A 25,418-nucleotide genomic window follows, 5' to 3' on the forward strand; every position below is an offset into this window, starting at 1 on the left:
TCAAATAAGTTGTGTATAAGTCCCATATACGGTAATATTAACATACTTTTGACATATAATTATTTTATGTATTAAATTATAAACTCGTATACACGCAAACATTTAAACTTGCAGTCATTAATATGTAAACAGGTTTTCGTCAAATTTTTTCGAAATCAATCAATACAAAATGAGAAAGAAAGTTGAAAGAAATTACGTCAATGTGAGCTATTTTTCCGTTACGAAATGAATGTCGCCTTATTAAACATTCGATTTGAAATCAGTGATGATTCAGATTACATTAGTTATATGCCATACAAAGGTTGGTTATCCTTTATTGATTAGTTACATTGTGTTCTATTTTTCGGATTATGTAGCATTTCGGAAAGTTTGCCTAAACATCTGGTTAAATATTGAAAATGGTAAACGGACCATGGACAATACGGCCCAGATTTGCGGAACATACGGCCCAGGTTTGCGGACCATACGGCCCAGATTTGCAGACAATACGGACCTAGCTAAAGAAACTTCAGCGTACTGTTTATATAGCAGGGGTTTTTTTTAGAAAAAGGGGAAGACGCTGGACGCTGGGTAAAAGGGGAAAATCGAGCGCGAAAGAGACATATTTGGGGAAAAAATAAAAACTGTTCATTTCAATGTCTATAACTGACCTACAGACTTCAGGTTTTTTTTAGAAAAAGAGTCATGTCTCTGACCTTTTTGTTCTTAAACACATGAACAAGTATGATATTAAAGTCAAAGTCCTAAATAAAGTTGCAGGGGTAGATCTAATAATGGGAAATGTTTTCAACTTGGGCCGGGGAACGATGTCAATATTGTGATTTCAATTTCATGATGAATGGGTTGACGATCTAGATCTGCTACAGTATTGGAAGGGAAAGGTGCGGCAGCTGCCGATTGTCTACTTTCACTTTCACAATAATCCGACAGTATTAATCGATGTTGATTACATGTACCTCCGAATCCTGCTGGGTTTCAACGGTTTTTGATGATTCATTCTTAAAAAATACGTCAACGCAATTAATATTTTCCGAGTCCGAACGTTTTATTTTGTTCGTGTATGAACGCCAATTGTGAGACTTTTTCTGTTTTAACGTTTATATCTTGGCTTTCACATAACCCGGATGAAAATTCGACTGGTTTCCGGTAATTAATTGACGAAAAAACACCCTTCTCGCGCAAGACCGGAATCCAGTAAAATAGTCACATGATTAATACAATTAGTTGCCCGGTTTCCATGACGTAATTTAAGAGCTATATATAGAATCACTGGGATTCCCAGATTTGAGTGTTCGTCGGGAGAGAGAGATCGTTGTACATGGTACAAATTGGATAAGCGTCGACTTCCCAAAAGAAAAAAAAAAAATTCTTTGAGGGTAAAATATTATATTTTGGTGAAAAATTATATTTTTGGAGGGGAAATGTTATTTTTAGGGGAAAAATTCTGGTAGGGGAAGACGCCGAATATCGGCGTCACTTTCTTAGTAAAAAAAACCCCTGTATAGTATTGATATACATGTACGGTGAAGCCAACCCCGTATCGAAGGTCAACCAGAGTCGTAACATATTTATGTCATGCTATAAATCAAAGAATGCTCATTTTCTTGGATACATTTCTACATATATTGGTGAATGAATATAAATTACTGCATCTAGGAATATTTTAAGGTTCAAATGTTTCAAATGCATCTTACAATAAATGAAAATAACTCTCATCAGTCCCAATTCCAAAGCCATGGGCTATCTTCCCAAAAAGTTGAAAAAAAACCCTGATATGTCTGGTGGATTATAAGACTGATTTCAGTGTGAATAAGGTAGTTTTAAATAATATTTACTTTGAGTTTGTATTTACACTACAATTCGTTAACAAAACAAGCCAGAATAATCTAAAATACCAGGAAATGTCATTCTGAATTTGAAAACACTTGAGCACATGGTATTTTACTAAAAATAGAAATAACGTCATATCACCGTAAAATCTCGGGAGATTCGCATTTCAAGAAAGTCTGTCACATCGCTGTTTTTCTCGATATGTAAGAGCAGAATAGATAAATTTTAAATGTTTCAGATAGTATTTTGTGAAAGAATATATCAGTTAAAAGTGAAAAATGTCAATCTTTCCGATCAAGTGGTTGATTTGGGCCAATAACAGCATTTAAAAGCTGTTTTGGACCAGTCTTTGTTAACTGTAAACTTTTTGGAAATTTCTGGTTGACTTTAATGGGGTTGGTCCATAACTATAAAGTCGCGCCAGTCAAAAATCATAAAAAGCGACATTTAGGCAAAAAAAAAAAGTCTTGGTTCAGGGAACATGGCCAGAAAAATGAAGGAGGGTAGGTAGGTTTTTTCTTTTTTTTTTTTTTTTTTTTTTACCAGTCGACTGATTTCAGGGTGAAAAAGGGTCAGTTAATGCACCCATGATTGTTTAAACACTGACCAAATGATTAACATTGCACATGTGGTATTTAGTCGTTGTATATTATTCAATATTCCTAGCTCTTTATGCACTTCTTCAGGGCTAGCGCTGGCCCAAAATTTCTTTGAGCCAACCATTTTTTGTTTGTCTGTCTGTGATAGTGTGACCTTCATATTCAAAAGTGAACACGCCATCTTTATCAGTCTCTGGTGTTTGGGGTGTGACCTTCAGAATTTTTTTCATCATGAGACCTGACCTAGTCTCCGACAGGTGCTCAAGAGTCTGAATAGTGGCTGTCAAAAGGAGGGTAACCTCAGAATAGCACAAGTCTTCCTTTTGGTACATTTTTTGATAAAATGGCAATGGGTTTGAGCGCATCCCACAGGAAGTGAGCAGTGTACATAAATTTGAATGTTGCTATTGGTTTGTACAGGCTAAGGGCGTCACAGTACATTGATTTTGATTCATTATCAAAGCGAAGCCAATTGTTGTAAAGTTTCCATGACTCTTGGAATGCTCTAGTGTTTTGTGTTTTAATTTTTTGTTTTTTGTTATGACTCTTTTTCGTCCAACGACACTTTATGGTTAAAGACGCCATGTTAGCGACTGTAGAGACAAAGTGGTTACTTCCATTTTTATAGTAGACTAGATGAATGACTCTTCCTACATGTATGTGTTAAAAATTCAAAAATTTTAATTACAATTATACCGCGCGTGTTTTTCACATTTTCATTTGATTAAAATACGCTGCTGTAAGTTAGCATATTGTGCGAGTAAAACAAACAAATTAATTAATTCTCATCTTTTCATTTTGATCGGAAATTGGCAGAAAGTTGTAACATCATCGACATAGAACTAATTATTTAATTATCACTTTTAAATTCAGATCAATAGACAGCTTGGAAATAATTAAATTATTGTCACGCTTCTTTTCATTTTTAGTCTTTAATAATACGACATTTGCGACCGGCCGCTATTTTGTTTGCAGACGACAATATTAACTGTGTATTCAAAGTGCACAGTGTCTGCGCATGAATGACCGAATATTACTCCATAGCTCCACCCATTTTTACATTTCATTCAACAACGTCATTTCATGTGTAAGCGAGCTCAATGTTGATTGGCCAGCTAGCATGCGCACTTCAATAACAATAAGGTCAAGCGATGTCTCGTATACAGGTGCAGACCGGTTTTTGTTCACTGTTCAAATTGCGAACACTTTCATTGAAACAAAGAGAAAATTATAGAAACCCAATCCAGGTTTAAATGGTGGCTGTTTTCAATGAAATTTTACGAGATTTTAGCATTTTCGCCATCAGATTTTTTTCCATGTCTGTAATTACCAATTAAAGGTACAGTGCGACAATCGTTATTATTGTAGATAACATCGGCTTATGTTTGCATCTTGAGTACTCCAAATTTATGACACATATTGTTTGATGTTAACAATTACACTAATTGATACTTGATGTGTCATTAAACGATGAAATAATAGAACAGTTGCCGTTTATTGCCACGTCCTATTTATATTTAATATTTTATCACAATCCTAAATGAACAAGAATTACTTATTCATTTAGACATGATCCGTATGGTCCGCAAATGTTCACATTTAAACAAGTATGTTGTCATTAATGGCATTACAGCCACTTGAATATTTTAATTAATTTATTCATACAATATTGAAGAAGTGGAACACGAAATGAATATTAAATCTGACATGTTGCATATGGTCCAAAATCTTAGCCGTATGGTCCACAAATATTCAATTTTTAACAAGTATATTAATGTCATTATATCAACTTTAATATTTTATTAAATGCATTAATACAATATCGAAGGAGTGGAACACGAAATGAATATTAAATCTGACATGTTTCGTATGGTCTGCAAATGACTAAAATTTTAACAAGTATGTAGTTATTAATGTCATTTCATCAACTTAAATATTTTATTAAATGTATTTATACAATATCAGGAAGTGGAACACGAAATGAATATTAATTCAGAGTTGTTCCGCATAGTCCGCAAATCTGGGCTGTATAGTCCGCGTCCGCAAATCTGGACCATATGGTCCGCTAATCTGGGCCGTATAGTCTGGGCTGTATGGTCCATGAGTCTAACCAACATCTGCATTTGTTTTAAATAATGCTGTCATTAAAAAATCACATGATCAAGATTTAAAAAAATCAGTATACAGGAATTAGGTGATATGTTGTGAACTGAAAACAACCTTAGGTAAATTTGCTGAACATGTCTGGTGTGATTTGAAACTGAAAGGGGAAGATAATACTGATAAATTGGAATGATTTACATGAGTCCCAACTCTAATTGTGCCTACAATTTAGGACTGTTTAAATTAATCATCAAAGTGTGTAATTTAAAATATTCACATCATGTCATATAATGGGGGATTTTAAAGACATCAATTTGACAACTCTACAGTGTAACTTTGCCATTAACCCTTTGCATGCTGGGAAATTTGTCGTCTGCTAAAATGTCGTCTGCTGAATTTCTAAAATTAGCATTTTCTTCGATTTGTTTTCAAAGAATACTATCAGAATAGCAAACAGTTTGGGTCCAGATGAGACGCCACGTTCTGTGGCGTCTCATCTGGATCCAAACTGTTTGCAAAGGCCTTCAAAATTCGGTTCCCGCACTGAAAGGGTTAAATCAGATGGTTTTCAATTATTTGATAGTGTGAGATTGTTTTCTGCATCAGCATCTAAAAGAATGTACGTGTTTAAGAGAGGGTCATTATCCCAGCTGTCCGGATCTTTTATTAACTAACGATGTAGCTACAGTACTGGATAATACAGTTGTTGTGACATCTCCAATTGGTAAAACTGATCATTCTATTGTGTGCTGCAAACTGTGTTTATATACAGATGATCTATCAGGACACCAAGAAAGGCATCAATATTTCAAGGGCAACTATGAAAGTACATATATAAGAGGCTGAGCTGATCTGTCTTCTGTGGACTGGGACTTATTATTTAGTAACAGTGATACAAAATTACAAACAGTGCATGGACATCATTTTAAACTATTATTGAAGAGGCATCAACCAAACATATTCCGCTGAAGTCAAAATGAAACATTGATAATATTGTGCACAGTCACCATTGTGGTTGGATAAAGATGCTAGATTGGCAAAACAGAAGAAGAGCAAGTACATGTATTGGCAAAAGTACAATTACTCCAGATCACCTATACATGTAGCTTATCAGAAATATGCAAGCAAGTGTGTGCAAAGGCAGTAAAAGATAATAAAAAACATACAAGAAGAAAGTAGCTTCAGACGTTAAAAACAATAATAAGTCCTTTAATTGGAGGTATGTGAACTCGAAAAGGAAAACTATCAATCAGTGGATTGATCAAGCGTTAGCCCGATGGTTCGTAGGCTAAAACGTATGAAGAAAAGGCCAATTTCTTCAACAGTTTTTTCAGCATTGTATTTGTGAAAGCAGAGATTGAGACTTAAGACGGGAGAATACACACAGGTCATATTGACATTAAAATATGGAATTACATAAGTTTAAGTGAAATTGAGGTATTAAAAGTGTTAAAGTTGATAAACCCTGAACAGTCGCCAGGACCCGTTTATATTCATTCTAAAATGCATAGTGAAGCTACAAATGAACCATTTACGTTGCTTTTTAACAAATCATTGAGTGAAGGAGTTATTCCAGATGACCAGATGAAGGCCCGTCAAACTACAGACCTGTTAGTTTAACATCCTTGAATGCAAGCTTTGTGAAAAATTGATCAGGAAAACGTTAACAGTTTATATGGTTTACAATAGACTTTTGCAGATGCTCAATATGGTTTCATGTCAAGACGTTCTTTTGTTATTCAGCTTCTAGAAATTTTTGATGAATGGACAAAAAATGAAATATGCAAGATTCTGGAGTGCCAATATTATTAATCTTGACTTTGCCAAAGCGTTTAAACATGTATTTCATGATATGCTGCTGCGCTGAAAAAAAATGGCATTGTGGGTCAACTTTTCAACTGGGTGAAAGACTTTTTACATAACAGGACACAGTGCGTACGGGTTGGCTTGTCCGTTCTTCATGGGCTATGTTGTAAGTGGAGTACCCCAAGGAAGTGTGCTACATGTAGGTCCAATTTTATTTTTCTGCTTTATCAATGACTTGCCTGATGTTTTCTCTGTTATTGTGAAAATCTTTGCATATGATACTAAATTATATTCACAAGTTCCGAATATTGAAGATTGTGAAAAGCTTCAAGTTGATCTTGACAATCGCTTATTCAACCCACATTGGAAGCGGATCTAGTGTATGGTCTCCACATTTGAAAAAACACATTAAGAAAATAGAAGATAGTGCTCCAGCTAGGCCTGAATTGAAGGGCGTCCTGCCCTCCTGAAGCCCCGCTTTTGAGCAGATATGATTCAGTTGTTTAAATCCATGCACAATATGGACAGTCTGAAATGGGACAAACTGTTTTCACTTTCACAAAACGATTTGGGTGGTCATTCTTTGAAACTCCAAACACCAAAGTGAAAGAAGAACGTCAGATTGAATTCTTTCTCAATTAGAGCTATTTCATTTTGGAACAGTCTGAATGAAGAAACTATTTCTTCAAATCATTTGAACCTTTTCAAAACCCGACTGAATAAGGCAGTGATTTTTTTTGCTAAAAATTACCGCCGATTTTCGGCTGCTTCCCAATCGCAAAAATCTATGTTTTTTCCCAAAAAGCTGAATAAAATTTCCCAAAAAAGACCAATTTAAAAAAAAAATATTTTTTTTTAATTTTATTTTAATAAGAAGCCTCTTATGACTTATGATTTATTAACTCTAGATCTCAACTTTTTATTTAAACATCCTACAAAATATATAACTTTAATTTAGTCCTTTTTGTTGATAAATATGTCCCAAATTTGCCACTTTTATCAATTAAAACAATCCCAATTTGACCAGACTCCTTTTTCCAAAATGGTTAGAAAAAACCCTGAACATGCACTTAAAAATAATTTTAATTCTGTTACTGATAATCATATTTATAATGCTTAATTTTTCCCAATTTCATGGTTTATCTCACTATTCTTCCCATGGTCATGGTATATTGCCTAATTTTCCCAATTCAAATGGCACAGGCTGTAACAAATACAAGCAAATAAAATCACTGCAAGGAAAATTGGAACGCTACAAATTTTGTACCGTCATGTTATGCACACAATGAAATTAGTAAGCCAAAAAAAAAAGGTCTGTTTCCGGTCGCCCGAACGTGTCTCCCGAATCGGCGCCGACCATCAACTTTTTATTGAGGTCGCCAAAAAAAATAAAATAAAAAAATCAATTAAAAAAAAATTCGTTCATTTTCGTTCATATAAGATGTAATAACAAGCAAACAATGCATATATGTACATGCATTTCTTATTATAACCTTTAGTAGCCTTCCATTCTAGTACCCGAAAAAAAAATCCATACCTACCGAACCTGTTTGTTTTTTCCAAAGAGACCAGAAACGGACCTATTTTTGTTTTTTTGGCCTAAGTAATATAGAAGTTGTGAGAAACCTACAAAAAGACAGTTATAAGATGGGCCAAGATAGCTTAAACGCTAAAATTATGGCCCTTATATCAAGGTATCCAGGTATTATGTAAGTGTTAATGAAAATATGGCTTGTTTTTGTTGAGTCGTGGGTCCTTTTTGAGTGGTGGTTATAGAGATCGTGTGAAACCACTTGATAGAATGCATGTTCAAGATGAAGTTCGTATCGGTAACAAGTTTGTACACAGAAATCATCGTTTGCTGACAGAACACTGAACAAAAACATGTAAATACTGGAATTCAAATACAAACAATATTATTTTTGTTCCTCTATATTGTTTCTATGAAACAAAAAAATCCTTTAAAAAGAACTGTCCTTAACTAATTTGCTTTATTTTGCACATTCGACCGATCAATTAGGCTGTTTATTTGAAAACAAGGAATTTTGGCTTGTCATTTCACACATTCGATTGTTCATCCAAGACATGAAAATCATATTGTCAGGCACTCTACCTATATGACTACCATGTATTTATTACATTATCATAAATATTGAGTAATTGCTGTTTGTTTATGAGTTGATTGTCTTTACTTCAGCAAAAGGTTTAAGTTTGACAAAGGCAAGCTACTCAAGTGTGCTAAGTGAAGACAAGCTTTCAGTATCTACACAAGATTTCCTGGACCAAGTGAGAGGACAGAGGAAACTTCAGGATATTTGTATTGAAACATACTTTGAGAAAGGTATGCAAAAGAATAAAAAAGTTAAACAACAAGAGCTACAATAAACGTAGGAAAAGAATTAAAAGTGAAACATTTTGTGTTTACATTAAAGTCATTAACAAATATGAACACTTAAAATTAAAATAAAAACACACAGTGACAATTAAGGTCTCACGTGATTGTACAATTTCGTAAACAATTAAAGAAAATGCATTAAAAATTGCCACTGTTTAAATGCTTTCTTTCTACACGTATTCTTTCAAAAGCATTGGCACATCCTTTGTCATAAGACTGAAAAAGGTAAGAATTTTATATTATTTAAGCAGAGCACAGAAATTCCACTTATCAGCTCTTCCTGACACGCAATTTTTTCAGATGGACTGAATATTTGTCATAAAAACTAGATGTTAAAATCTTGTCCAAATACTTGCTTCTTTTTTTAGGTACTCAAAATGTTTCTCTTCTTGCAGATTACGATATCAAAGTAATTGAGCAGTTTGTGCAGACAACGTCAATGAGTAGCCCAGTAAAGGCTGCCGAGGCCTGCAGAGATGTTCATGAAAAGCCGTCTACTTCTGAAACACTGCTGACTGGTGCAGCAAGTTCCCTAAGCAAGGAGTTGCCAGAGAAAGACGTGCATGTGAAGAAAGGTAGTACAAATTTAGTAAGGTGTCAAATATTAGGTTTTTGTGAAGTCTTTAAGATGAATTGCAATTAATACTTTGATTTGTACACTGTTCAACTCATACGCAAATCTGCGTTTATGTTTTTATGTGATTGTTTGAATATAATTAAAGATAAAAAATCATACATGTATTTAATCAATTAAATATTGAAATATTACTGCACATGGCAGATTTGTGTTGAGGCAAGTTTGTATGAACAATTGTATGTCATATTTTAATGGCAAAAATCAGCACATGTAAAAGGAGCTGTTGAAAAGAGGAAGCAGCCATCGCTGGAGAAGAAGCTTAGTCTGTCAGAAAGAGATGATAGTGAAGTAGTTGCAGCACTGAAGAAAGGTTTGTATAGTATGGTCGTTACTAAAGGCATGTTTCTCCATTGTCTTGTTGTAAATACTATTGGTAAATGTTGAACATCATTTCAAGCATAAACTTGGACATGACTAATGATTGGATTAATCTAAGCTTAACCCTTACAATGCGGGAACCAAATTTTTAAGGCCTTTGCAAACAGTTTGGATCCAGATGAGACGCCACAGAACGTGGCGTCTCATCAGGATCCAAACTGTTTGCTATTCTGATAGTATTCTTTGAAAAAAATTGAAGAAAATGCGAATTTTATAAATTCATCAGACGACATTTTAGCAGACGACAAATTTCCCAGCATGCAAAGGGTTAAAATCCAACAAGGCGATTAAACATGCTCTAAATCTCTCATTATGTTTGACTTTCAAGTAAGCGAAATGTGCATTGGCCTGTAATTCTTTCACTGATATTCCAGTAAATCTTGCACTAATATACATGTATTGCAAACCATGCTAGTTTAGATTGCTTGAATATCATAGGCATGCTTATACATGTAAGTTGTCTTTTAACATGTTGCTGTAAAGCAATCCTATATAAATTCAGACTCGTTTTTCATCATTTGAATGACCTCTTACTCAATCCAGGTCATATTAGTGGGTCAATAGAAGCAGATGGCGTAGTGCGTCCAAAATCCCAGAGTCCACCTCCCAAAGGGGTCAGCCTGCTGCAGTTCTATTCTGGCAACCCTATGGTGGAGAAGGTGAAAGGGATCTTGCATATTTACAAGGATAAGTGAGTAAAGGTTATGGCATTATTAGAAATGAACATGGTTTTATATGAAGGCTTGTCTAGTATGCTATACATACATTGAAACTTTGGTGAAATTTTTCGCTTGTATTTTGGTATTTAAAATTCAGATAGTAAAAAAAAGTTAAAAGTTTTATTTTCCTATTACAGCTTAACATATTTTTATTTAACTTTTCTTGATAGACTGTAACAGGGCAAACAATCTAAAAGCAGCATCAAATTTATGTTTCCTTATTGACTGTGGCAATAACAGAGATAGACTGTTACAGGGCGAACAATCTAAAAGCAGCATCAAATTTATGTTACCTTATTGACAGTGGCAATAACAGAAGACTACCATATTACGGTTGCATTGTTACTTTTATCTCATGATCTTTAAAATACATGCTTTGTCAGACATCATGTGACATTGACATGTTTCAGTCACATGACCTCATTAGCTGCTGATGTTCCCCGCAGTGAGTTGATCTGCATGCTGGCTGTACCAGCCAAATACACAATACATGATCTACTGGAGTTCAATGCCCAATGCATGTAAGTGTGGTTAACCCATTTAAGCCTAGTGGACTTTCCCATCCTTCTAAATTCGATAAATTTGTTACCAAAATTAAGGATGTCTAGTATATTTATTTTTATATTTAGAATATTTCTTACTGACATTCCTTTAAGCAAACAGCCCAGACCCTGCTGAGACGCCGAATCATGTGGCGTCTCATCTGGGTCTACGCTGTTTGCAACGGCCTTTTTTCTAGACGCTACGAATGAATGTGTTAACAGCTGTATAACTTATGATAACATGTATAATCACTTTGTTCATTTTGCTTGTGAGTTATGAATAATTTATATTATGAGATAAATATCCAGGTTTTAGAAGAATAAATGTTCACTATTTTTGCGATTCCAATTTATCTGCAACCCATGCGAAAAACAACAAGATCTTACAGGACTTAAAGTTTGATAACTTTTAAAAAGTATATTTCAAAGCCGCTCCTTTAATATAGTCAAGCTGCAATCATATCAAAGTAAGAATGTTTTTATCGTTTTGAATAACTTTAATTTTAGAATTATCCGGCTTGCACTTAACTTATTGAAATTAGCGCACCGAACCGCTCTGATAGGGAATACATGTAATAAACACTGACACGCGAGTTTTTCACACCTTTATTGACATTATACAACAGATTAACCCAATTAGCTGTCGTTGTTGTTTAACCTCGACAACTTTTAAACAAAGTTTAAACAACTTTTTGTGTCGCCTACATCACTTAATAAGGTGCAATATTTGACTGGTTCTAAGAATTAGATTGCTATGGAGTTTGTTACGCCAAAGATACATGTAGCAAGTTTGACTTGGTAAAATCCGTTTCGTTGTAATGTTAAACATTGTATCAAAGTAAATAAACAAATAAACCAGTCCATATTTTTTACATATTTTTAGTTTTATTTTCATTTTTAACCTTAACACAGTTTTACATATTGATTTTTAGCTCCACTGGCCAGAGGCCAGCGGGTCTGGCCAGCGGGGCTTATGTCATGGTCCTGTGTCCGTCGTGCGTGCCTGCGTCAACTTTTTCTTTAAACATCTTCTTCTCCTAAATTACTGGACCAATTCTGATGAAATTTCTCAGGAATGTTCCTGGGATGAACCTCTTTTAAATTTGTTCAAATTATGCCCCTGGGGTCAAATTTGACCCTGCCCCGGGGGAATCAAAAAATTGAAAATTTGCTTATATAGGCCTATTTTGTGAAAACTTAAAAAAATTCTCGTTCATAACCATTGGGCCTAGGGCTACTAAATTTGGTATGTAGTGACATCTTATAGTCCTCTACCAAGTCTCTTCAAATGTTTCCCCTGTGGTCAAATTTGACCCTGCCCTGGGGGTCAGAAAAATTGAAAATTTGCTTAAATAAGGCATATTTTGTGAACACTTTAAAAATCAGCTCATCCATAACCATTGGGCCTAGGTCTACCAAATGTGGTATGTAGTGACATCTTAAAGTCCTCTAACAAGTTTCTTCAAATTATGCCCCTGGGGACAAATTTGACCCTGCCCGGGGGGGGGGGGGGGGTAAAAAAATTGAAAATTTGCTTAAATAAGGCCTATTTTGTGCAAACTTAAAAAATCTTCTTGTCCATAACCGTATGGCATAGGGCTTCCAAATTTGGTATGTAATGACTTCTAATAATCCTCTACCAAGTTTGTTCAAATTAAGCCCCTCAGATCAAATTTCACTGTTCCCCAGGGGTCACAAAATTGAACATATGCTTATATTGGGCCCATTTTGTGCAAACTTTACAAATCTTCCTGTCCATAACCATTGGGCCTATTTCTACCAAATTCGGTATTTAGTGACATCTAATAGTTCTCTACTTAGTTTGTTTAAATTATGCCCTGGGGACAAATTTGACCCTGCCCTGGGGTCACAAAAATTAACATATGCTTAAATAAGGCCTATTTTGTGCAAACTTTAAAAATCTTCTTGTTCATAATTATAGAGCCTAGGGCTACTAAATTTGGTGTGTAGTGATATCTAATAGGCCTCTATCAAATATGTTCAAATTATTCCCCTGGGCTCAAATTTGACCCTGCCCTGAGGGTCAACATATGACGTTTACCAGGGGAGATTTGTGGCCGTGTGGCTGTGACCAACAACAACAACAACAACAACTTGTAAACATGAGATAAAACTCTGTCATTTAGTGCCATTTTAGATCTGATGGTGACTGCTTACAAAGGAATTGAAGTAAGAAAAAGTGTTATGATTGTTTTTCTTATAATCAGAAAAAAGTCGGGTTTTATTTAAATATGTCGAAAGTGAACATATATCAAGATGAGCAATTTCTCCTTTTATCACAATTATTTCTACCCTACCTGATCATTTCCTTCATATTCCATTACAACTTAATTGCCGTCTGCAACCTCTTTTAAATTGAGAAAGCCCAAAATGTGTCGTTTGGTAAAGGGTTAAGGCATTGTGATTCCTATGGGTCTTGTTTCAAATCAAATGCGTAGATTCGATCTTCAGCATCTAAACATATGTGAAATAGAAAGAACGACAATATCTTGTTCTGGTTTCTTGTTGTTGTGTTTCAGTAAAGGCATAGAGTACATGAGGATCATCAGAGATAGCACCCCCAACCAATACATGGTGCTCATCAAGTTTAGAGATCAGGTATGGCGTCCTTTTGTGCTGTCATACAACATCTCTAGAGTTGAGAGTGAAACTGTTGTTACTATTAAACATTACTGTATCATATACAATAGTTTCTTGATTGACCTTCATTCATTCTGTATATTTATCAGTAAAACACTTGTGGGTTGGAACAGTTAAAGTAAAATTACCAAAGTTTTTCTTAAGTTTTACTTACTGATATGACTTTGCTCACAATGAGGTAAAATACTCAGCATCAAGGATGTTTTTCCCCAGTAAGTCTTTTGTGTGATATCAAAAAGATCAAACGTAAAGTTAATTAAGGCATTACAGTATTTAATTGACAGCATCAACTATTTTGGCTTTGTCATAGGACTATAAAGCAGGTATCTTTTCGTAGTATTTCAGACTTGCTTTTAAAAGTCTATTCTATAAGAATTACACTTAGTTCAAGGACACTCTTTAGTTTTTGACTCATTTTGCGTTTTACCATAGTACAGCTATTTGATGGATCTGTCATTTGGTGTTTGTACAACCAGATGACTCATGGAACCTGGCAGAAGAAAGCATGAAGTCAGTGGACCATTACATTAGCTTTATTTCTGTAAATTGGACTGTATACTGATTACAGACCATGCTTTCACTCCTTATTAGTGTTTTCAGTTTAAATTATCATTGTTAAGAATCAATGGTTTCTGCTTAATGTATTAACAGTTTTTGTTTTGTATCATTTCAAGAACATCTTTTTAATGTCAATATCTGCCAAGTACAGTTATCTTAGTACACTTGAAAGTTATTATTATGCCCCCCTTCAAAGAAGAGGGGGTATATAGAGAATATTATGTGAGTGTCGGATAGAGATCAAGTTTATCATGCGAGGCTGAGAAACATGTAGTGCGAGGCTTGCCGAGCGCTACAAAGTTTCGAGCCGAGCATGATAAACTTGATCTCTATCCGACACTCACATAATATTCTATTTATCCTATTATTTTGTGGTCGTTTATCGTTCAAAAGAGTAAAAATACTTTAAAATTCAAAGAAACAGCTCTGGTTTTCCAAGTTGACTCTGATGTTTTTGTTTACATCAACGTCATCATTTGCTATGAAGTCACATTGAAACATATAGTGTTCTTAAAATAGAGATCGGAAAACCATGGTCTAAAAATAGCAATAGTATAAAGGTAAAGTTTATACGATCGTTGTTATACTATCGATTTTCATCTGGTAAAAGGATAAATTGCTTTGCACCTGTCGGTCCGTCGGTCTGTCGGTCCGTCTGTTGGTCGGTCCGTCCACCAGGTGGTTTCCGGATGATAACTCAAGAACGCTTGGGCCTAGGATAATGAAACTTCATAGGTCCATTGATCATGACTCGCAGATGACCCCTATTGATTTTGAGGTCACTAGGTCAAAGGTCAAGGTCAAGGTGACCCGAAATAGTAAAATGGTTTCCGGATGATAACTCAAGAACACTTAGGCCTAGGATCATGAAACTTGATAGGTAGATTGATCATGACTCACAGATGACCCCTATTGATTTTCAGGTCACTAGGTCAAAGGTCAAGGTCACAGTGACCCGAAATAGTAAAATGGTTTCCGGATGAAAACTCAAGAACGCTTAGGCCTAGGATCATGAAACTTGATAGGTAGATTGATCATGACTCGCAGATGACCCCTATTGATTGTCAGGTCACTAGGTCAAAGGTCAAGGTCACAGTGACCCGAAATAGTAAAATGGTCTCTGGATGATAACTCAAGAACGCTTATGCTTAGGATCATGAAACTTAGTAGGTAGATTGATAATGGCTGGCAGATGACCTCTATTGATTGTCAGGTCACTAGGTCAAAGGTCAAGGTCACGGTGACCCGAAATAGTAAAATGGTTTCCGGATGATAACTCAAGAACGCTTATGCCTAGGATCATGAAACTTGATAGGTAGATTGATCATGACTCGCAGTTGACCCCTATTGATTTTCAGGTCACTATATCAAAGGTCAAGGTCACGGTGACCTGTAATAGTAAAATGGTTTCCGGATGATAACTCAAGAACGCTAATGGCTACGATCATGAAACTTCATAGATACATTGATCATGACTCGCAGATGATCCCTATTGATTTTGAAGTCACTAGGTCAAAGGTCACGGTCATGGTGACCCGAAATAGTAAAATGGTTTCCGGATGATAACTCAAGAACACTTGGGCCTAGGATCATGAAACTTCATAGGTACATTGATCATGACTCGCAGATGACCCCTATCGATTTTGAGGTCACTAGGTCAAAGGACAAGTTCACGGTGACCCGTAATAGTAAAATGGTTTCCGGATGATAACTAAAGAACGCTTATTCCTAGGATCATAAAACTTGATAGGTAGATTGATCATGACTCGCAGATGACCCCTATTGATTTTCAGGTCACTAGGTCAAAGGTCAAGGTCACAGTGACAAAAGCATACTCACACAATGGCTGTCACTACAACGGAGAGCCCATATGGGGGGCATGCATGTTTTACAAACAACCCTTGTTTTGTAAAGAAATGTAAATTAATCAGTTCTCTAAGCCAATACGCCTGTGCCCAAAATGTCAATAGTTAAAAAATAGACTTCAATTTTATTGCATCATATTTGAAGATTCAGACCTCATGACAACAATTCAAGAAGAAACAACAAAATCATCATACATGTAGTTAATTTTAGTTGAATTTAAGAACTATTCATAATACAGTATATCAAATGCTACTCTTTGATAATTTTTAATGCCTCTTGTACATTCTTTTGATAACTCATACTCAACAGTGTGTTATTTACAAACAATTTGATGAATAATATTAGGCCAGTGGTATACATGTACACAGTAATATCTTATGTCCATTATAATGGGTAACTAGACAGACTATATTTTCAGACACCCCCTTTGGAAATATTTGTGCGTGTATCTGAATTTGTGTACATTTACAAATTAAATATATTTTAGTGTCTTAACCCTTACAGTGCTGGAACCGAATTTTGAAGGCCTTTGCAAACAGTTTGGATCCAGATGAGACGCCACAGAACGTGGCGTCTCATCAGGATCCAAACTGTTTGCTATTCTGATAGTATTCTTTGAAAAAAATCAAAGAAAATGCTAATTTTAGAAATTCAGCAGACGACATTTTTGCAGACGACAAATTTCCCAGCATGCAAAGGGTTAAAACTTAGAGTTATTTCAGTATCTTACTTATTTTAAGTGAAATTTAAGAACACTTCATGAACCTTGTATGGTGTATATAGTGCAAGAACACTTCATGAACCTTGTATGGTGTATATAGTGCAGTGCACACTTCATGAACCTTGTATGGTTATATAGTGCAATTCATAACTGTGCTTAGTGTCTGCATCATTAAAATTGCAATTCACTTAAACTTGCAAGATTTGTGTTTTATTCATGATAAAATACATTTAATTACATCATTTTAAAATATGATTTACCAAGGTGACACGTTATGGCTATACTGTACATGTATACATTTAGTATTTGCATATGTTAGTCCTAATGATTTGTTAACCAGGTTTTCCGAAGGAAAAAACTGGTTATTAGATTGGCGAATGTCGGCGGGCGGGCTGGTGGGCGGCTGGGCGGAACAAGCTTGTCCGGGCCATAACTTTGTCGTTCATTGTGAGATTTTAAAATCATTTGGCACATTTGTTCACCATCATTGGACGGTGTGTCGCGCAAAAGAATTACGTCAATATTTCTAAGATCAAGGTCACACTTTGAGTTCAAAGGTAAAAAATGGCCATAAATGAGCCTGTCCGGGCCATAACTATGTCATTCATTGTGAGATTTTAAAATCATTTTGCACATTTGTTCACCATCATGGGACGGTTTGTCGCATAAAAGAATTACGTCAATATCTCCAAGGTCAAGGTCACCACGACTAAAAATAGATTTATTTTAAAACAAAAGGGCTTAATTATAAACAATCAGTTCAGTTTGAGTTGTCTCCCTTTATCAGACTTTTTTTTCACATTGAAAACCTGGTTTTGTGACAATTTTGTCCCTTGTTTTTTGTATGATTTTGGCATAACTTTCGTAGACCAAGTTTAAAATTGAGGCCATTATCAGAACAGTATATGATAGTGTTAATCACCTTAGTGACTGAGAACTTCATCTTGAGTAACCATTTTCTTCAATTGTGTTCTAGGCAATGGCTGATGAGTACTATGATGCCTACAACAACACGCTGTTCAACAGTATAGAGACTGACGTGTGCCACCTGGTGTATGTAGGACAGGTGGAGATGCTGAAGGAGTCTGAGGTACGTGGCAGTATAGAGACTGACGTGTGCCACCTGGTGTATGTAGGACAAGTGGAGATGCTGAAGGAGTCTGAGGTACGTGACAGTATAGAGACTGACGTGTGCCACCTGGTGTATGTAGGACAGGTGGAGATGCTGAAGGAGACTGAGGTACGTGACAGTATAGAGACTGACGTGTGCCACCTGGTGTATGTAGGACAGGTGGAGATGCTGAAGGAGTCTGAGGTATGTGACAGTATAGAGACTGACGTGTGCCACCTGGTGTATGTAGGACAGGTGGAGATGCTGAAGGAGACTGAGGTACGTGACAGTATAGAGACTGACGTGTGCCACCTGGTGTATGTAGGACAGGTGGAGATGCTGAAGGAGTCTGAGGTACGTGACAGTATAGAGACTGACGTGTGCCACCTGGTGTATGTAGGACAGGTGGAGATGCTGAAGGAGTCTGAGGTACGTGACAGTATAGAGACTGACGTGTGCCACCTGGTGTATGTAGGACAGGTGGAGATGCTGAAGGAGTCTGAGGTACGTGACAGTATAGAGACTGACGTGTGCCACCTGGTGTATGTAAGACAGGTGGAGATGCTGAAGGAGTCTGAGGTACGTGACAGTATAGAGACTGACGTGTGCCACCTGGTGTATGTAGGACAGGTGGAGATGCTGAAGGAGTCTGAGGTACGTGACAGTATAGAGACTGACGTGTGCCACCTGGTGTATGTAGGACAGGTGGAGATGCTGAAGGAGTCTGAGGTACGTGACAGTATAGAGACTGACGTGTGCACCTGGTGTATGTAGGACAGGTGGAGATGCTGAAGGAGTCTGAGGTACGTGACAGTATAGAGACTGACGTGTGCCACCTGGTGTATGTAGGACAGGTGGAGATGCTGAAAGAGTCTGAGGTACATGACAGTATAGAGACTGACGTGTGCCACCTGGTGTATGTAGGACAGGTGGAGATGCTGAAGGAGTCTGAGGTACGTGACAGTATAGAGACTGACGTGTGCCACCTGGTGTATGTAGGACAGGTGGAGATGCTGAAGGAGTCTGAGGTACGTGACAGTATAGAGACTGACGTGTGCCACCTGGTGTATGTAGGACAGGTGGAGATGCTGAAGGAGTCTGAGGTACGTGACAGTATAGAGACTGACGTGTGCCACCTGGTGTATGTAGGACAGGTGGAGATGCTGAAGGAGTCTGAGGTACGTGACAGTATAGAGACTGACGTGTGCCACCTGGTGTATGTAGGACAGGTGGAGATGCTGAAGGAGTCTGAGGTACGTGACAGTATAGAGACTGACGTGTGCCACCTGGTGTATGTAGGACAGGTGGAGATGCTGAAGGAGTCTGAGGTACGTGACAGTATAGAGACTGACTTGTGCCACCTGGTGTATGTAGGAAAGGTGGAGATGCTGAAGGAGTCTGAGGTATGTGACAGTATAGAGACTGACGTGTGCCACCTGGTGTATGTAGGACAGGTGGAGATGCTGAAGGAGTCTGAGGTACGTGACAGTATAGAGACTGACGTGTGCCACCTGGTGTATGTAGGACAGGTGGAGATGCTGAAGGAGTCTGAGGTATGTGACAGTATAGAGACTGACGTGTGCCACCTGGTGTATGTAGGACAGGTGGAGATGCTGAAGGAGTCTGAGGTACGTGACAGTATAGAGACTGATGTGTGCCACCTGGTGTATGTAGGACAGGTGGAGATGCTGAAGGAGTCTGAGGTACGTGACAGTATAGAGACTGACGTGTGCCACCTGGTGTATGTAGGAAAGGTGGAGATGCTGAAGGAGTCTGAGGTACGTGACAGTATAGGGACTGACGTGTGCCACCTGGTGTATGTAGGACAGGTGGAGATGCTGAAGGAGTCTGAGGTACATGACAGCTGCAGATGATCTGTCATTTGGATTTTGTGTAATTGTCAATGGTATTTCAATCTTGTCATGGAGGTCAGTTAATCAAATCTCACTTTTCATAGGTGTGCTTGTTGACAAGTGTACATAATTATGCAAGTGAAAATGGGGTTTTAAGCATGTGTGTTAAGTGTCGTCCCTGATTAGCCTGTGCGACTGGGACAACACTTTACGCACATGCAATATGCCCAGTTTTCTCAGAACATGACTCAAATAACTGCATGACCAAACCAAAGATAACTTATATAATCAGGGAGAAAACTTGGGATTGGCTAATGAGAAGTTTAATTATGTTCAAACTGAGCTAGCCAGGCTGCAGATGTTTTAGTTACAGAAGTTGTATGTAAGTGGTTAAAATTGTATCTTAATTGTTATTGGCTTGAAATGTGAATCAGCTTTTTAAGCAGTTATGCTACAGAGGTATATATATGTTTGGTGGTAAGTTGTCCCCATCAGTTAAAATTTTCTTGTGCTAAAAGTCATGTGACTGTAAAGAACAGTATACATGTTTTTACAGCAGTGATTTACATTTTGAAATGAGCAGGCTGCCCAAATGCTACCAGAGTATTTTGTTGGTAGTCAACCATGTGAAATGTAAACTATGTTTACTGATAAGAACAAAGTTGATATCATCAATACTGACTATCCAATGTGTGCTACCATGTTGTTATATTGCAAGTAAGTAACTAAGCTGCAAATGTTCTGAGTTTGTGAATTGATTGGTAGCTTGTAAAATATTACACGATCATTCAGCTTTTCAATTCATAGCAAAAAATGTTCTATATTCATATTATGTTACTTTCATTAACAGCTCTATTGTTATGTATGAGCTATACTCTGGGATAATGGCACTTAAAACATGTGTGTAAAGTGGTGTCCCTAATTAGCGTGTGCAGCCCACAATTGGTACTTAATACATGTGTGTAAAGTGGTGTCCCTAATTAGCGTGTGCAGCCCACAAATGGTACTTAATACATGTGTGTAAAGAGGTGTCCCTAATTAGCGTGTGCAGCCCACAAATGGCACTTAATACATGTGTGTAAAGTGGTGTCCCTAATTAGCGTGTGCAGCCCACAAATGGCACTTAATACATGTGTAAAGTGGTGTCCCTAATTAGCGTGTGCAGCCCACAAATGGCACTTAATACATGTGTGTAAAGTGGTGTCCCTAATTAGCCTGTGCAGCCCACAAATGGTACTTAATACATGTGTGTAAAGTGGTGTCCCTAATTAGCCTGTGCAGCCCACAAATGGCACTTAATACATGTGTGTAAAGTGGTGTCCCTAATTAGCGTGTGCAGCCCACAAATGGCACTTAATACATGTGTGTAAAGTGGTGTCCCTAATTAGCGTGTGCAGCCCACAAATGGTACTTAATACATGTGTGTAAAGTGGTGTCCCTAATTAGCGTATGCAGCCCACAAATGGTACTTAATACATGTGTGTAAAGTGGTGTCCCTAATTAGCGTGTGCAGCCCACAAATGGTACTTAATACATGTGTGTAAAGTGGTGTCCCTAATTAGCGTGTGCAGCCCACAAATGGTACTTAATACATGTGTGTAAAGTGGTGTCCCTAATTAGCGTGTGCAGCCCACAAATGGCACTTAATACATGTGTGTAAAGTGGTGTCCCTAATTAGCGTGTGCAGCCCACAAATGGCACTTAATACATGTGTGTAAAGTGGTGTCCCTAATTAGCCTGTGCAGCCCACAAATGGTACTTAATACATGTGTGTAAAGTGGTGTCCCTAATTAGCCTGTGCAGCCCACAAATGGCACTTAATACATGTGTAAAGTGGTGTCCCTAATTAGCGTATGCAGCCCACAAATGGTACTTAATACATGTGTGTAAAGTGGTGTCCCTAATTAGCCTGTGCAGCCCACAAATGGCACTTAATACATGTGTAAAGTGGTGTCCCTAATTAGCGTATGCAGCCCACAAATGGTACTTAATACATGTGTGTAAAGTGGTGTCCCTAATTAGCCTGTGCAGCCCACAAATGGCACTTAATACATGTGTAAAGTGGTGTCCCTAATTAGCGTATGCAGCCCACAAATGGTACTTAATACATGTGTGTAAAGTGGTGTCCCTAATTAGCGTGTGCAGCCCACAAATGGTACTTAATACATGTGTGTAAAGTGGTGTCCCTAATTAGCGTGTGCAGCCCACAAATGGTACTTAATACATGTGTGTAAAGTGGTGTCCCTAATTAGCGTGTGCAGCCCACAAATGGCACTTAATACATGTGTGTAAAGTGGTGTCCCTAATTAGCGTGTGCAGCCCACAAATGGCACTTAATACATGTGTGTAAAGTGGTGTCCCTAATTAGCCTGTGCAGCCCACAAATGGTACTTAATACATGTGTGTAAAGTGGTGTCCCTAATTAGCGTGTGCAGCCCACAAATGGCACTTAATACATGTGTGTAAAGTGGTGTCCCTAATTAGCGTGTGCAGCCCACAAATGGCACTTAATACATGTGTGTAAAGTGGTGTCCCTAATTAGCCTGTGCAGCCCACAAATGGTACTTAATACATGTGTGTAAAGTGGTGTCCCTAATTAGCCTGTGCAGCCCACAAATGGCACTTAATACATGTGTGTAAAGTGGTGTCCCTAATTAGCCTGTGCAGCCCACAAATGGTACTTAATACATGTGTGTAAAGTGGTGTCCCTAATTAGCCTGTGCAGCCCACAAATGGCACTTAATACATGTGTGTAAAGTGGTGTCCCTAATTAGCGTGTGCAGCCCACAAATGGTACTTAATACATGTGTGTAAAGTGGTGTCCCTAATTAGCGTGTGCAGCCCACAAATGGCACTTAATACATGTGTAAAGTGGTGTCCCTAATTAGCATGTGCAGCCCACAAATGGCACTTAATACATGTGTGTAAAGTGGTGTGCCTAATTAGCCTGTGCAGCCCACAAATGGTACTTTTCGCCTAAATTGTATTTTTGCGTAAAAGATGCTCCCTTTAAATGAAAAATACCATATATGCGCAGTTTCTTCCCTGGTAAGCCTGTGCGGACTTATCTGGGGCAACACTTTACGCACATGGATTAAACCCCCTGGTCCCTGAGCAAGACTCACACATGTTTGTATTTCAGAACGCGTGTATGGCTATACCTGGGATGACAGAGCTGCCCAACTGCCCCGTCTGCCTGGAGAGAATGGTAGGGCGTTAATATAGGTGTTGTACAGCTATACCTTGGTATGAACAGACTCATCTAAATCTTTAAATCCACTACAACAAAATAATTGTAGTGATTATTCAGTTTTGTAGTTAATGTATTGATATAATACAATTTACTATGATCCTGAATATTACATATTAACTTAAATAATGGGCATCATTAAGTAAGAAGCTGTCCCTCTAAATATATTTCCAAATGTTAATATAGTGTGACTTGAAATGAGTTGTAATGCTCTTCATCACAGCACACACAAAAATGTTCAGTTCTTGTTTTGTATTATCGCCACTTAGAGATAACCCCCATTCATAAAATACTTAAGTTTATGATAGTAAAAAGACAACATTTCTTGAATTGTATTATGTAGTTTAATAAGTTTGGTTTGATTGTAATGGTGCAAATAAGTGAACATGTATTTGACTTGCCTTGATGTCAAAGTGGAGATTATCAAAATTTATGATTGAGCTTTGCTCAGGGAAAAGGGGTGTTTAATGCATATGCTTAAACTGTTGACCCAGAATAGCCAGTGTTGTCTGCACAGGCTAATCAGGGAAGACACTCTGTGCTTTTATCATATGTATTGTGTAAAGGAAATCTCTTCTAAATTAAATGATTAAATTAAGACAGAAAGTGTTTTTGATCAACCTGTGCAGATTTCACAGGCTAATCTGAAACAAAACTTTGTGCATGCATTAAGTCCCATTTTCCCATAAATTGTACGTTAACGTGTTGTGTTCCAAAGCTGTCCTTCAAAGGCTTTGAAGTCATATCCAAAATGTCGTGGTCTAATCTTTTGTACAGCTGACCTTGTATGTTAAATGTTTTAATCAGTGACAGCGGTTTTGATTTCTTACCCGTCCAAATACAGTAAACAAATGTGAAAAATTTTCATGACATTTTTGCTATCACCATACCTCTGAATCAAGTTACTGGCATATGTATGTGCACTTTGTTCTGCCAAACCAGCCTCGCCAGGAAAAGTGTAAGCAAGTAAACTTACTGCTGTGAAATACTGTTGGAAACAGCAAAAAAACAACATACAAATAAGTCAATGGCAATGAACAAACTAACAATAAAGGTAAGATTTAATTCTTAGTAATCACCACTGTTTCTGCACCGTTGTTACAGGAAGAATCTGTTGCTGGAATTCTGACTATATTGTGCAATCATTCGTTCCATGTTGACTGCCTCCACCAGTGGTTTGATACCAGGTAAATATAGGAGAGCATAGAGAAATGTATTGAAATATTATTTTTAAAACTTATGATTTAGCATTTGTGTCCTCGTTCTTTATTGTATTATGTTGAAAAAAGGACCTTTTCACATATGTGTAGATTTAAATTCCAACACAGATAATTAATTTCTCTGCATGTTGATATAAGTGAAGTGTTTTATAGCACATGTCTATTAAAAATGTGTAAATAACCAACTTTTAAATTGCCAAATAAAACAAAGAATGTTAAATATGTATTTAATTTTTACATAAAAAATATATATATATATATATATTCACACATATCGCCAGTTACGGGATCTCTGATTTAGAAATAGGTCATGGGGTTCCCACTTTAAATACATGCCCTTTTTTTTCCGATATTAACACGAATTAAGGTATAAAGGGGTACCTAATATAGTATTATATATAAATACGCCATTTATTTAATGTCTCATACAAGGAAATATATAGCAACATTAATTGCGAGGTATACAAAATTTCAATTTCAGACGTGATTGTGGTTTTCGATATAAGACCTTATTGTGACATTTGATTGCATTACCTCCCCTACACCCCCCTTATAGTAATTAAAGGTGCCTTGAACGCGGGGTTGTATACAGACCCTGTTTTTAATATTGACCCCTTAAGCATAGTCTGAAAACAACCAAGACCGCGTAACTGGCACTATGTATTAGTATATATATATACAGTCCACTCTCGTTATCTCGAAGTCGGCGGGAACAAGAAAAAATATCGAGATAACGAGAGTTCGAGATATCCGATTAGGCGTTTTCAAAGAAAAAATGAGACGAAAATTTACCTTGTTTTTAACATCTTAATACCTGCTAAGTGATCTAACTAAAGCCGTCACCGTGTGGCATAATACTCTCTTCCTGATATATACGCGTTTTTCGAGGCACGATTAATTTTGCTATTTAAATGCTTAAAATGACGTTTTAAGTATTACAGAATTGCATGAACACATGCAGTTATAATTTTTCTTAACTGTCGAGTAAACGACGGTGTATATACGCAAAAATATAACTCAATGCATTTTGGAATGTTGTTTGTAAAAACAATTAGTCTTTCGGCCTTTCGGCAGGCTGTGTATTAATTGTAGTTAATTGATGTTAAAGTGACACTTTAAGTGACAGGCCTTAATCAAGTGTTAATGGCTAACGACATTACAAACGTGTG

General features: G+C 37.1%; 1 protein-coding gene across 5 annotated transcripts in view; it reads left to right on the forward strand.

Moving 5' to 3' along the window:
• Window positions 1–143: 143 nt before the first annotated feature.
• LOC127832274 (BRCA1-associated protein-like) overlaps window positions 144–25,418 on the forward strand; it is a 42,809-nt gene continuing 17,534 nt past the window's right edge. For 4 of the 5 annotated variants that reach the window (XM_052357664.1, XM_052357683.1, XM_052357674.1 and 1 more), the window contains exons 1-10: window positions 145–301; window positions 8,536–8,679; window positions 9,129–9,308; window positions 9,576–9,680; window positions 10,292–10,439; window positions 10,878–10,988; window positions 13,550–13,628; window positions 17,792–17,905; window positions 22,922–22,987; window positions 24,134–24,216. In XM_052357664.1, the coding sequence (XP_052213624.1) occupies window positions 226–301; window positions 8,536–8,679; window positions 9,129–9,308; window positions 9,576–9,680; window positions 10,292–10,439; window positions 10,878–10,988; window positions 13,550–13,628; window positions 17,792–17,905; window positions 22,922–22,987; window positions 24,134–24,216 (1,106 nt within the window). In that variant the 5' untranslated portion in view covers window positions 145–225. Of the gene's footprint in view, window positions 302–8,535; window positions 8,680–9,128; window positions 9,309–9,575; window positions 9,681–10,291; window positions 10,440–10,877; window positions 10,989–13,549; window positions 13,629–17,791; window positions 17,906–22,921; window positions 22,988–24,133; window positions 24,217–25,418 lie in introns of all 5 variants that reach the window. The other variant, XM_052357701.1, reaches the window with a different exon arrangement.

The sequence above is a fragment of the Dreissena polymorpha genome, chromosome 1, assembly GCF_020536995.1.
Source record: "Dreissena polymorpha isolate Duluth1 chromosome 1, UMN_Dpol_1.0, whole genome shotgun sequence".
Classification (NCBI taxonomy): Eukaryota; Metazoa; Mollusca; class Bivalvia; order Myida; family Dreissenidae; genus Dreissena; species Dreissena polymorpha.